The 12,332-nt window shown below is 56.0% G+C and overlaps 4 protein-coding genes across 4 annotated transcripts; 1 reads left to right on the top strand and 3 right to left on the bottom strand.

Moving 5' to 3' along the window:
- Positions 1-241: 241 nt before the first annotated feature.
- Positions 242-1,566, bottom strand: LMH87_003918 (uncharacterized protein; the record flags this gene model as incomplete). Its single annotated transcript, XM_056195061.1, has 2 exons — positions 242-1,276; positions 1,405-1,566. The coding sequence occupies 2 exons, from the start codon at positions 1,564-1,566 to the stop codon at positions 242-244; spliced, it is 1,197 nt and encodes a 398-aa protein (XP_056048727.1).
- Positions 1,567-2,633: 1,067 nt separating this feature from the next.
- Positions 2,634-4,123, bottom strand: LMH87_003917 (uncharacterized protein; the record flags this gene model as incomplete). The annotated part of the gene is made up of 2 exons (XM_056195059.1): positions 2,634-3,433; positions 3,490-4,123. The coding sequence occupies 2 exons, from the start codon at positions 4,121-4,123 to the stop codon at positions 2,634-2,636; spliced, it is 1,434 nt and encodes a 477-aa protein (XP_056048726.1).
- A 1,728-nt stretch (positions 4,124-5,851) lies between these two features.
- On the bottom strand, positions 5,852-6,913 carry LMH87_003916 (uncharacterized protein; the record flags this gene model as incomplete). Its single annotated transcript, XM_056195058.1, has 4 exons — positions 5,852-6,425; positions 6,481-6,545; positions 6,606-6,799; positions 6,859-6,913. 4 exons carry the CDS (start codon positions 6,911-6,913, stop codon positions 5,852-5,854), a joined length of 888 nt encoding a protein of 295 aa, XP_056048725.1.
- Positions 6,914-8,110: 1,197 nt separating this feature from the next.
- LMH87_003915 (uncharacterized protein) lies at positions 8,111-11,823 on the top strand (the record flags this gene model as incomplete). Its single annotated transcript, XM_056195057.1, has 3 exons — positions 8,111-8,148; positions 8,208-11,470; positions 11,525-11,823. 3 exons carry the CDS (start codon positions 8,111-8,113, stop codon positions 11,821-11,823), a joined length of 3,600 nt encoding a protein of 1,199 aa, XP_056048724.1.
- Positions 11,824-12,332: the final 509 nt, after the last annotated feature.

The following is a 12,332-nucleotide window of genomic DNA, read 5'->3' as shown; positions in this document are numbered from 1 at the left end:
TGCTTTACGAGAGGACTGGGCACAAGGCGTTGGGTCAAAACGGCTCTTGGTTATTATTTATTCCCCCTTGCTTATTTTGTGGCTTAGCTTTTTTGTTATATGCGCGACAGCGCAATGCTTTTAACGACGAATAGCCTTAATACATGCTACTACAACGACGGTTTGCGCCTTTATATGAACCAGTGAAATTGAACTCACAACATGTATCCAAATCAGGTGGTTCGTATTTCGGTGTGTCGCTCTATAGAGGACTAATTATGGCTTCTATGATCCCCTCTGAATCCGGATACTTTTGCCAAAACTGAACGACCTCGAATCCAGCTTCGGCCAACAGCTCCGCCCACTGCCTCTCGGAGCGCTCCAGCCCGCCATTGACTACCATCATGGTCATGTCAAACTCGCACTGAGCCCGCGTCGCTCCCGAGTCCGGAAGAATCGCCTCATGGATCAGAAGCTTGGAGTAGCCCGGCCGCATGGCACCGCGCAGCTCCTTCAAGATGCGCAGGCAGCAGCTGTCGGGCCAGTCGTGCAGGACGCGGCGCAAAAAGTACGCCCTGGCGCCGCGGACGGGCTGGGCGGTGAAGAAGTCGTGCGTCTGCCGGACGATGGCGGCGTCGAGCGGCGGCGCCACGGGCCCCCCGCCGATGCTGCCAATGGCATGGGCCATGTCCTGCAGCACGAGCCGGCCCCGACCCGGAAAGGCCTCTTGAAAGGCCTGGACGTCGTGGCCCCTGCCGCCCGCCACATCCACCAGCAGCGGCGCGTCGTCCTGGGCGAGGCCGGCGAGGAGCCGCTCCTCGACCGGGAACCAGCGGAACCACGGCTCCGGCGCGCCCGTATCGAGGGTCATGGCGTCGTTGAAGTCGCGGTTCGTCGCCGGCATGCTCTGCACTAGGCCAAAGTAGTCGAGCGCGCCGCCAAAGGCGCGCCGCGTGAAGCCAGCCTCGCCGGGGCTCCGATGGCCGTTGTCGCGGAGGGCCGGCGGGCCGTGGACGGCCGCCGTCACGACCAGGTCCCAGAACATCCGGTGCCAGGCGGCCATGGCGCCGACGGCCATCTTGCGGGTGACGGCGTTGGCGGACCACGCGTCGCCGCCGTCGCCGCTCTGGCCGACGAAGCCGATGCTGCTGCAGGCGCGCAGGAGCCGGTGCACGAGCGCCGGGTCGCTGCGCGTGGCGGCGGCGACGAACGTGGACGAGACGGGCTTGCTCTCGGCGGCGAGAAGGGAGAAGATGTCAAGGTCAATGGCGACTCGGACGGCTAAATTGCTCAACGGCTGTTTTCATGTATGGTGCGTGAGCTCTGGAAGTCTTTGTAGTCAATCGGGATAGTGGTGGCGACGAAAAAGAAACCCGTTGGGTTGGCGTAGAACAGGGACGGAAAACGCTGCAGCGAATCACTCACGGATAGAGCAGTCTTCCAGGCGTATAGGCCTGGGTCCTGCAAGCATGTCGATAACTTCTCGGACAGGGTCAGCGCTGCTGTCCGCGCCTGGCGGTCGTCGGTCAAGCTCTTCTCATCGTAGCTGGCCAACTGGGCAATGATGCTTGCGGGTGTTTCTGTCATGGCGAAGAAGAGCAGAAAGACAAAGAGTAACTTCGATAGAGAGTAACAATGGTGCTCAGAAAACGGGTTATGAACCGGGGGGGGGGGGGGGGGGGGGGGGGATTAGAGAACTAGACAATGCTTGGGGATCGGTGACTCGAAGATTTGCAATATCCTTAAAAGTCACGTCGCGACATACAACAAAATGAGAAGAACAAGAGATAGAACTCGGTCAGGCATAAAACATGGGAGCTCTATTTGTATTTGAAAAAAAAACCCCGAATGGAAGACACTGTGGACACTGTGAAGCTGCAGTTCGCAATACCGTCACTCGGCCTCCATGATAACATCGGGGAGGGGCGCAGACCTTCCAACGCCGAGCTGAACCTAATACGTGAGACGGCGATACATTGAGGAGACAAAGAACAGGGCGGGGACAAAAAGGAGAAGCACGGGTGGCATCCATGCTCATCTCAGAAAAGCAGTCATCAGGCGCATGCATTTTTCTTGTGAGTGGCACAGCGCACCTCTGTTCCTTTCCATGGCAACCCTCCCACCCCATCCGATGGACTTAACCCCCACCCCTTGAATTAGCGCCTCTCTTGCACCGGATTGCGATATTCAAAGGTACTGGCCATTCAGGACATTATGTACATGGCGGCAAGCTGTGTGGCCCGGCGCTGCGAGGCCGCGGGGTCCAGGGCTTGGCTTCGCTATCGCGATGCAGCCCAATGTAGAATTCTTTGCAGGTATCGCCACAGTATTTACATGTATGTCTCGTTTGCAGCATGAGAACCGACAAGTACTGTAGGCTTGGGGGGTCTGCTGTGCACGCCGCTCACTGCCCCATCACGGCGCGGGGCATGGAGGGGGGAATCATTGACCAGGCGTGAAGTGAAGCTCGCCAGACATTGTGAGAACGACACGCTCGTCGTACAATACATGTCGCTGGAAACAGGCTACGCAGCACATACAAGAAACAATATTTGCTATTCAATATTTTGTGGTATATATGCAGAAAAACGATATCCATTTACATCCATTTACACGTTGCTCCGTTCTCATAACTTGTTTTTTAGTGTGAAGGTCTAAGCCTTGATGCCAGCCTCGGCGTTGCCCTGGCGGCGGAGAGCAGACTTCTTCATGAGGCGGAAGCCACCAAAGAGCATGATGGCAGCCTGAACGCCGAGAATAACGGCGAGGGTGACGAGAGCACCGATGACACCGGCGACGGGGCGGGAGACGCCGCCTGAGCCGGAGGAGGAGTTGGTGGAAGCGGAGCCGCCATCGGTCGAGGTGCCATTGGAGGCACACTTGCCCGAGGTGCTGCCGCAGGTGCTGCACCAGTGGGCATTGTCCTGGATGGCAAACTGGTTCATGCCGTCCTTGAAGGCGGACCAGGAGAGGGTGGTCTCCTTCTGGGCGAAGAGGGGCCACTGCTTGAAGGAGTCGCTGGTGGCAGTGCCGTTGGCGAAGAAGAAGCGGACGGAGAGGTCGTCGGCGTTGTACTTGCCGTCGGAGCCGGCGGTGGCGTTTGTGACGAGCTCAAAGGCCATGGAGGAGGCGTAGTCGCAGATACCGGTAAAATCGGAGCTGGCGGCGGGCATCTGGGCGAGGCCGAAGAAGGCCATGAAGGTACCATAGGCACCAAACTGAGCATTGAAGGTGGGCGCACCCTTGGTGCCCGTGGCGAGGGCGCCGAGGGCGCCGAGGATCTGGCCGGCGAGGACGGAGCCGGCAATGGCGCGGACGGGCTCGGAGCTGTTGTAGGCCAGATTCCACTCGTGGATGGAGGCGAGAGTGAGCAGACGGGGCATGGCAGGTTTGACGAGGTCGCCCGAGGGAATGGTCTGGTTGTGAATGGAGGCGACGTTGACATAGTCAAAGACTGAAGCTGTTAGCGAGCAGATTCTGCGTTGAGATGATTGGACAGCGGCAGCATACTGGAGTAAGCATTCTTGAAAGTGGCGTCGCCGGAGGAAAAGGTCGAGTTGATGACGGGCAGCAGGCTCTGGTAAAAGTCCTTGGACTCGGCCGAGGTCTTGCTGAAGTCGGCGGAGTTGAAGTAGTTCTTGGAGCTGACCTCGGCATTGGTGCAGCCGGTGTTGCCCTGGAGCCAGGCATTGCTCTCTGCCTTTTCAATGGTGGCGGCGTCGGAGATGGCGTCGACGGGGATGTACTGGTAGCCGCCGAGCGGGGCCTGGACCGACTTGCCGTTGGCGAGGGTCTCGTTACCAGCGTCGCCGCGGGGCGGGTAGAGGCCCTGGAGGAAGGTGGTGGCCGAGTTGTGCAGGACGCCGTCGACGGGGGAGGTGACGCTGAGCTGGGAGAGGACGGCGGCGCCGTCGGAGAGGGTCGAGATCTTGTCGTCGGCGTCCTTGGTCACGTAGCGGCTGCGGTAAAAGGTGCCCGAGGAGTAGACCTCGTCGGCGCCGAGGGCCGTGAGGCTGGTGGGCGGGTACGACTTGGAGGTGCGGTCGCCGTGGCGGTGGAAGACGTAGACGCCCAGGACGGTCTCGGCGGAGACGGCCGCAGGCCCGGCGGCGGCGAGGGCCGAGAGCAGGAGCTTGGAGTGCATGGTGGGTAGTGGGTGGTGGGTGGTGGTGGGTTGAGACTGTCTAGGGTCGGGGAGAGACAGTGATGTGTGCAAGCAAAGCTCGAATTGCAGCTCCAGAGGCAAGAGACTAGCGAGACGGACCACACTGGTGATGGTTGGACAAGAGGGACAAACGCAGGTCGAGGGACGGATGGGGTCAGAGCCTGGTCAAATACTTTTTTCCATTCTTCATTATCGCTAACAGAGCTCAGAAGCCCCTCTTCTCTTTTAGGCAAGCGCACCGTCGCTGCCCGTTTGCTTTTGATGGTACCTACCAGTACCTAGGTAGGTATAGTGGGTTGAAGGTACCTACGGAGTAGCCTCGAGTCGCTTACAGTGGCTTGCAGTGGCCGGCCCGCTGCAAAAGGGCGCTGATGGCTTGCCAGCTGGAGCGGCAAGCATGGTGATGGGAGCATCGGCTCCACACCCGGGGGATGCTCCTCCACTGATGGGACCTTACGGGGATACCTTTCGGAGGTTCTGGGGTGCTTCGGGCTGTCTTCTGGGCGACGCCATTGGCTTCACAGGGGCAGGAGGGGCAGGAGGGGCCGCCACTGGCCTGAAGATGCGCTATTGTTCTGGGCTCGCTCTAGCCTCGCAGCGGGATGCATCACCACGGCCACGGCCACGACCACCATCTGGTCCCCGAATCGAGGCAAGCACCTCTTTGCCGGGGCCGGCCTGGTGCTCCAGCAATGCATGTAATATTTCTCACTGCAACCCTCCCACGCATGCCTCTCTCTCTTCAGCTTCCCAAATGGACGGAAAATGGCAATCTCACGCAACGTTCAATCCATCGTCCGAGCAAGCATCCTCTTTTGCCGACCCTCTAGATCCAATCGCGAAACAGCTGTGGGCTGACTGGGACGTTGGCTGCATGGTATGGAATTTCAATATCGAGCTTTTCCGCGGCCGCTGCACCGACTTTGATAACCCCATCCTTCTTTTCCCGCCTCTGCCAATCATGCGCCAGGCAAATGTCCTTCTCCGCATATTCACCATTCCACCTGTTCCTCCAAATTCAGCTCTCGCAACAGTCGGCAAGCCGCTCACCAGGATCGCCACACAACCAGCGTGCTTTCCCAAGGCGCGGCTTTCCTACGTACAATTGTGGCGCATCTCATCCATAATAAATCTTCTTCGGACAGCCACCAGGCAACGTAAAACAACTGCTGGCGACCGGCTGGCAACCGGCTGGCGACCGGCGGTCCCCGCTCTACCACTGGCCCACTCAGCCCGCAACAAGGCGGCAGACACCGATAACGCCGCATGACCACGGAGACGCACAATATTCGCCTTGAGATTGGCACACCAAGCCCTTCATTGGTGCAGAGAAATGGTCCTCTAATTCTGTGGCTTACAATTGCATATTCGGCAGCTTCGCATATCAAGCGGATTCCGTTCCAGTACGCCAACCTCGCATCTCTGACAGTCTCGACTTTCCATGTCTTCAGCCCCGTCACAGTGGGACTCGGCGGTGTAATCTCCTCTTTCGGAACGAATTGAGTAAATCGATGCATTTCATTGTATACGGGTCTACTTAAATCGATCATGGGCTGTCGGCATCCAACTGCATGCATGCGCGAGCTGATATATGTATACAGATTACAGGGGTTGTCAAAGGAGGACACTTCCCCCGACACCGTCGTCGAACCAAGAATTTTCAAACGCCTTGTTTAAATATCCCCCACCAACCCTCTAGCCTCTCCCTCACAGCTTGGCCTTGTCATCGTCCAGGAAAACGTCGGGGTACTTGTACCCAGCATTACCCAGAGTAAAAGCCGGCTGCCGACGCCAGCCACCACCGTCCACGACCAGCGCATGGCCGTTGACGTAGTTGCCCGTCTCGCTGAACAGATACACAGTCGCATCCGCAATGTCGCGCACCGTGCCCATCCTGCCCGACGGAATCTCCCTGACGAGCGAGTTGTTCGGCTGCTTGGCCGCCTCGCCGCCCAGCCGGTCCATGCCCTCCGTGCCTTCGATCGCGCCCGGTGCAATCACGTTGCTGTTGACGCCGCGCGGGCCGTACTCGAGCGCCACCGAGGCCATCAGCGAGTCTACAGACGCCTTGGCCGCCGAAACGTGCGACTGCATCACCAGGCCGGTGTAGTGGAATGTGGCCGACACGTAGATGATGCGCGGCGTCGAGCTCTTGAGGATGTGCGGCAGCGTCGCCTTGATGGTGTTGAAGGTGCCCAGCACGTCAATATCCATGACGGACTTGAACGCGTTGGTGCTCAGTCCCTCCATGGGTGCGATGAAGTTTCCGGCAGCACCGGCACTGACGAACGGTCAGCGATATCAACGAGGCTGTCACGATAGGATAGTCAACTCACATAACGTAGTCGATGCCTCCCAACTCCTTGGCACAGCGATCAGCGGCATTCTTCAGATGCTCAGCCTATTATTCCTAGTATTAGTATTGCTGAAGCTTGCACCCTCGGATGCAAAATGTCCTTACATTGCGAACATCGCAGGCGCCGATGCCAATCACCTTGGCACCAGGACGCACCGCGGCAATATCCTTGGCGGCCTTGTCGGTCTTTTCCACGTTGCGACCGATGATGCAGGCATTGGCGCCTAGGCGGACGAGCGCTCTAGCCTGCATGCTACAGATAGTACCATTGCCTCCAGTGATGAAGGCGACCTTGCCGTCTGGCGGTAGCTCATGATTAGCGCGCCGCGACGTGCACGTTCGTTGTCGCTTTACTCACTGAAAAGGCCATCCCTCCAAACGGGGCTCAGGTAGTGTGACTCGGGATATGACATGTTGATGGCTGTGTGTGTGTACTGTGATGAGTGAAGGAAAAAGGGCGAGATAGCTTCGATGTCAGATGAAGCCGGTGGGGTTGATGGTGTGGCTTGTGCTTGTGAAGATGAGCGCAAAAGTGATGAAGACGCGGGGCTGGGATTGATGGGCGGTACAGACTATATTTCAATTACCCCGGACTTTTTGTAACGGTGAATGATTCCGCTCGGTACCCCCGGAGTTGATTTGTCGTGTTTCGGGACGGAGGTGTTTGACAGCTCGACGTATTACTGCACGGCGTTCCGACGTTTGCCTCGGCAAGCCTGGCGGATGTGGAGCCTGCAGCATGGCCCGCAGCATAGCTGTACCAGGGAGCCGGTACCTAGCGAGGCTGCTGGCCGCGCCTCGAAGATGGGCCGGAGGCATGAATTATTCCAGTGAATGTATTGATCCAGCTACGGGTCTTAATCCAGAATGCTTGGCTCTAGAACCATTCGAGTTGGGCTGGATACGTTGTCATCTTTTGTGCAGTCGACTGCACCAACACTACTGCGATGAACGCCGTGCGAATACAATCGGATTAATTATCTAACAAACGATCAAACAGGCGCCGTGTAGAGCTTAGAGAAGCAACGGCTCGAGAACGATGGAAACAAGTTCTAAAAGGGGAGCCGCCGCTTTTATGTTGGTGAAGCGGGCAAGGTCAACGATACAGGCCTGAATGGGGCCGCCCGCTATTGAGACTCGTGTCCGATGGTTTCCTCGAACTCACCTTGACTGTTGACAGTGAGGCACAAAGTACAGGTTGACACTTGTGAGAGTCGTTTCACTTTATAAGCCTTGTTGCACCAGATTCGGCGCATTCAGAACCTGCTAGGTGACGCTGATGCTCGACATCCGAGTTATGCATATATCTAGGCAATAGTCCCGCTAATTGCATGAGGCAGCTCTCAGCAGAAGAAGACGAGCAAGGCAGCAAACAGGGCGCCCCACAGCTGCGCCGGCTGAATAGCGGATTTCTGATGCATTGGTCAGTTCAGGTGCGTCGCTCAAACGCGCGACCCTCCACCACTTACCAGTAGCAATTATCGCGGGTCATGCTCAGACGCGTCGCAGCGCATCGCTTCATCACGACTTTTTGTCGCCGCCAATAAGCCAAGTCGAGGCGGATTCACTGCAGCCCCCCAAATTGCGCCTCAGAGCCAGCGCAATTCATCATGTATATTAAACAGATCATCATCCAGGGCTTCAAGAGGTTTGTCCCGCCCAACCGCCCACACCCTCCAACACCTCCCCCTCTAACCTGCCATTCAGCTACAAGGACCAAACCGTCATTGAGCCTTTCTCGCCCAAGACTAATGTCATTGTCGGTCGCAATGGCTCCGGCAAGAGTAATTTCTTTGCGGCAATTCGCTTCGTCCTGAGCGATGCCTACACCCAGATGAGCCGTGAGGAGCGCCAGGGCCTTCTGCACGAGGGCTCCGGCTCTGCCGTCATGTCCGCTTACGTCGAGATTATTTTCGACAACAGCGACGATCGCTTCCCTACAGGCAACAAGGAAGTTGTCTTGCGACGCACGATTGGCTTGAAAAAGGACGAGTACTCTGTCGATCGCAAAGTAGTCACCAAGACCGACGTCACAAATCTCTTGGAGGCTGCCGGCTTCTCTCGCTCCAACCCTTACTATATCGTCCCGCAGGGTCGCGTCACGGCCTTGACAAACATGAAAGAATCAGACCGCCTGAACCTGCTCAAGGAAGTAGCAGGTACACAGGTCTACGAAGCGCGCCGTGCCGAATCTCTCAAAATTATGAACGAAACAAACAACAAGCGCGAAAAGATCGACGAGCTCCTCGAATACATCAAAGAGCGACTAGCCGAGCTTCAAGAAGAAAAGGAAGAGCTGCGTGGTTTCCAGGACAAAGATCGTGAAAGGCGCTGTCTCGAGTACGCCTATCATCACAACGAACAGGTCACTGTTCAATCTGCGCTTGAGGATATCGATAACGCGCGGCAAGACGGTCTCGATACCACCGATACCCGTCGGGCTGAATTCCTCAAGGGCGAAAAGAAGTTGGCCAAGCTTGATGCTGAAATCCACAAACTGCAACGCCAGATTGAGCTTTTGCAGATTGATCGCAACCAGCTCGAAGAGGACCGACGAGATGGTGCAAAGGCTCTGGCAAAAATTGAGCTCAAGGTCAAGAATCTCAAGGAAGGTCAATCGGCTCACGAACAGGCACGCACTCAACATGCTTCGGAGCTTCAATCTGTGCAGAGTGATATTGCGACAAAGGAAAACGAGCTCTCCAAGCTGCTTCCCAAATACAACAAAAAGAAGCAGGAGGAAAACGAAGTGCGCAGGCAGCTTGACGCTGCTGAAGGTACCCGCAGCCGTCTCTTTGCCAAACAGAGCCGCGGGTCCAGATTCAAGAACAAGTCTGAGCGTGATGCCTGGTTGAAGCAAGAAATCAAAGAACTCACCGTTACCACTAGCACACAAAAGGCAAATCGCTTGGATGCTGATGAAGAAGTGCAGCGCGTTCAGCAGATCATTGCACATGGCGAGGAAGAAATTGCCGAGTTGCGATCTCGCCTGGCCAACTGGAGCGACGGCAGAACTGGCCACGCCGACGAGGCTGCCGAAGCTAGACACAAACTGGATCAACTCAACGACGAGCGCAAACAGCTCCGCCGCGAAGATGACAAGCTCAACTCAGTCATCTCCAACGCACGACAAGAAAAGGAGCAGGCTGATAGAGAAATGTCCCACGCAGTTGATGGAGCTACTGCTCGTGGCCTTGCGACGATTAGGCGTTTGAAGCAAGACCAGGACCTCCCCGGTGCCTACGGTACCCTGGCTGACTTGCTCGAAGTCAGCGAGGCATACCGGCTGCCTGTCGAACAGATTGCTGGCGCTAGTCTCTTTCACTACGTTGTTGACAATGCCGACACCGCTACCTATTTGGCTGACATCCTGTTCAAGCAGCGCGGTGGACGAGTCACATTCATGCCGCTGGCACAGCTCCGACCGCGACATATCAACATGCCAAAGTCGAGCGACGCTGTACCACTCCTGAGCAAAATCAGCTTTGATCCCATGTATGAGAAGGCGTTTCAGCAGGTATTTGGCAAGACTGTCGTTTGTCCCAACCTAGCAGTGGCCGCTCAGTACGCACGCAGCCATGGTGTTGATGGCATTACTGTGGAAGGTGATACGACAAATAAGCGCGGTGCCATGACTGGTGGTTACATTGACCCTAGAAAGTCACGACTCGAAGCTGTTCATTCTGCAAACAAGTGGCGAAGCGAGTTCGACAACTTGGTGGCGCAGTCTCGCGATTTAAGAGACCAGATTGAGCGCAAGGACCAGGAAATCACAGCTGCCATGTCAGAGGTGCAGAAGGCAGAGCAAAAGCTTCGACAAGCTGAGGATGGTTTCGAGCCTTTGAAGCACGAGTTGCGAAACAAGACTGCACACATTGAGGGTGAAAGATCTCACCTTGATTCGGCCATGAAACGTCGTGATGCTGTGGAGAAGAACATGAATGTTTTCATGGAAGAGGTTGCAGCCCACGAAGCTGAAATGGGTACCGAGTTCAAGAAGAGCTTGACTGCTGCCGAAGAGCAGGAGCTCGAGAGTCTGACCTTCACAGCTCAGCAACTGCAGCAACAATGGAATGAAATCAGTAACACCAGACGAGAGCTGGAGCGCAGGAAACAGTTCTTGGAGGTCGACCTTCGCCAGAACCTACAAATGAAACTTGACCAACTAAGCAGCCAAGCCTTTGAGAACTCCTCCTCGACAGGCACGTCTGGAGGTCTGGGCGATGCGCAAAAGGAACTGAAGAAGGCACAGGCAACCCTGAAGTCGGTCACCGCTAGCCTGCAGGAAACGGAGCAGCAGATGGACGCCTTCACGAAACGCGCAGAAGAAATCAGCGCTGAGCGCGCCCAACGCGAGCAAACGCAAAACGAAATCTCCACAAGAATAGAGAAGCAACAGAAGCGCCTGGAGAAGACTCTGCAACGCAAGGCTCTCCTCACCACGCAGGCCGCGGAATGCGCCAAGAACATTCGCGAGCTGGGTGTACTGCCCGAGGAGGCCTTTGACAAGTACGAGAACATGCAAGCGAACGCCATCACGAACAAGCTCAAGAAGGTCAACGAAGCATTGAAGAAATACAAGCACGTCAACAAGAAGGCTTTTGAGCAGTACAGCAACTTTACACAACAGGAGGACCACCTGATGAAGCGTCGCAAAGAACTGGACGCCTCGCAGGGATCCATTGAGGAGCTTGTCGAGCACTTGGATCGCCGCAAGGACGAGGCCATTGAGCGCACGTTCAAGCAGGTGTCCAAGGAGTTTGCCACCATCTTCCAGAAGCTGGTGCCTGCTGGCCACGGTCGTCTTGTCATCCAGCGCCGGACCGACCGCCGCCAGGACATCGACGAGTCGGACGAGGAAGCCAGAGGCAGCGTCGAGAACTACATTGGTGTCGGAATCAGCGTGTCGTTCAACTCGAAGCACCTGGACGAGCAGCAGCGTATTCAGCAGCTCAGCGGTGGTCAAAAGAGTATGTATCTCCCGGTGTCATGCCGTTCATCAATATGCTAATAATATCCCTCAGGTCTTTGCGCTCTGTGCCTGATTTTTGCTCTGCAGCAGACGGAGAGCAGCCCCATGGTCATCTTTGACGAGGTCGACGCCAACCTCGACGCGCAGTACCGCACCGCCGTCGCGGCGCTGCTCGAGTCCATCTCCAACGAGGCTGGCACGCAGTTCATCTGCACCACGTTCCGTCCCGAGATTGTGCACACGGCCGACAAGTGTTACGGCGTCACGTTCCACAACAAGACGAGCGGCGTCAACTGCGTGCCCCGCGAGGACGCCCTCAACTTTGTCGAGGGCCAGGCCAAGCCTGCGTAGAGCGGCAGTGAAGGCAGTGAAGGGGGTGTGGCGGGGATTAACGATCCAAACGATCCATGTGCTTTTTTTCTGGCTTCTGGGAGACGGAGGCGTGTGTGTGGTAGGAACCTTGGTGTCGAACGGTTTTGCTTGGAGTACTGGGCGTTGGAAATGGGCTTGCTTGCTTGTGTAAAAGGTTGGCTTCGGCTGGATATCCTGTGGATAGACAGAGTTTTGGACCTTTTTTGCCAGATTTTCTCGATTGTTGACAATAATGATATCGCCATACTACGGACCATGTTTGAGGGCACAGTCTTTTTCTTTATCTTCTTTATGTTGCGCATTTTTGCTTTCAGTCAAATAAATGCTCTTGTAGAGAAGCCACGTGCAATTTCTCATGTTTTTCAAGCGCCGTGTCAATTTTATGTAACTTGGTATACATTTTTTTAAAGGCCTATTAAAGAACAAGATTCATCGCACAAGGCGATGTATAATTGTACATGTCAAACAACCCGGTTACAAAATAACCC

This window comes from Akanthomyces muscarius, chromosome 2 (genome assembly GCF_028009165.1).
Source record: "Akanthomyces muscarius strain Ve6 chromosome 2, whole genome shotgun sequence".
In the NCBI taxonomy this organism is placed as follows: Eukaryota; Fungi; Ascomycota; class Sordariomycetes; order Hypocreales; family Cordycipitaceae; genus Akanthomyces; species Akanthomyces muscarius.
The sequence above is the reverse complement of the archived record's forward strand: the minus strand, read 5'-3'. Positions and strand labels throughout refer to the sequence as shown.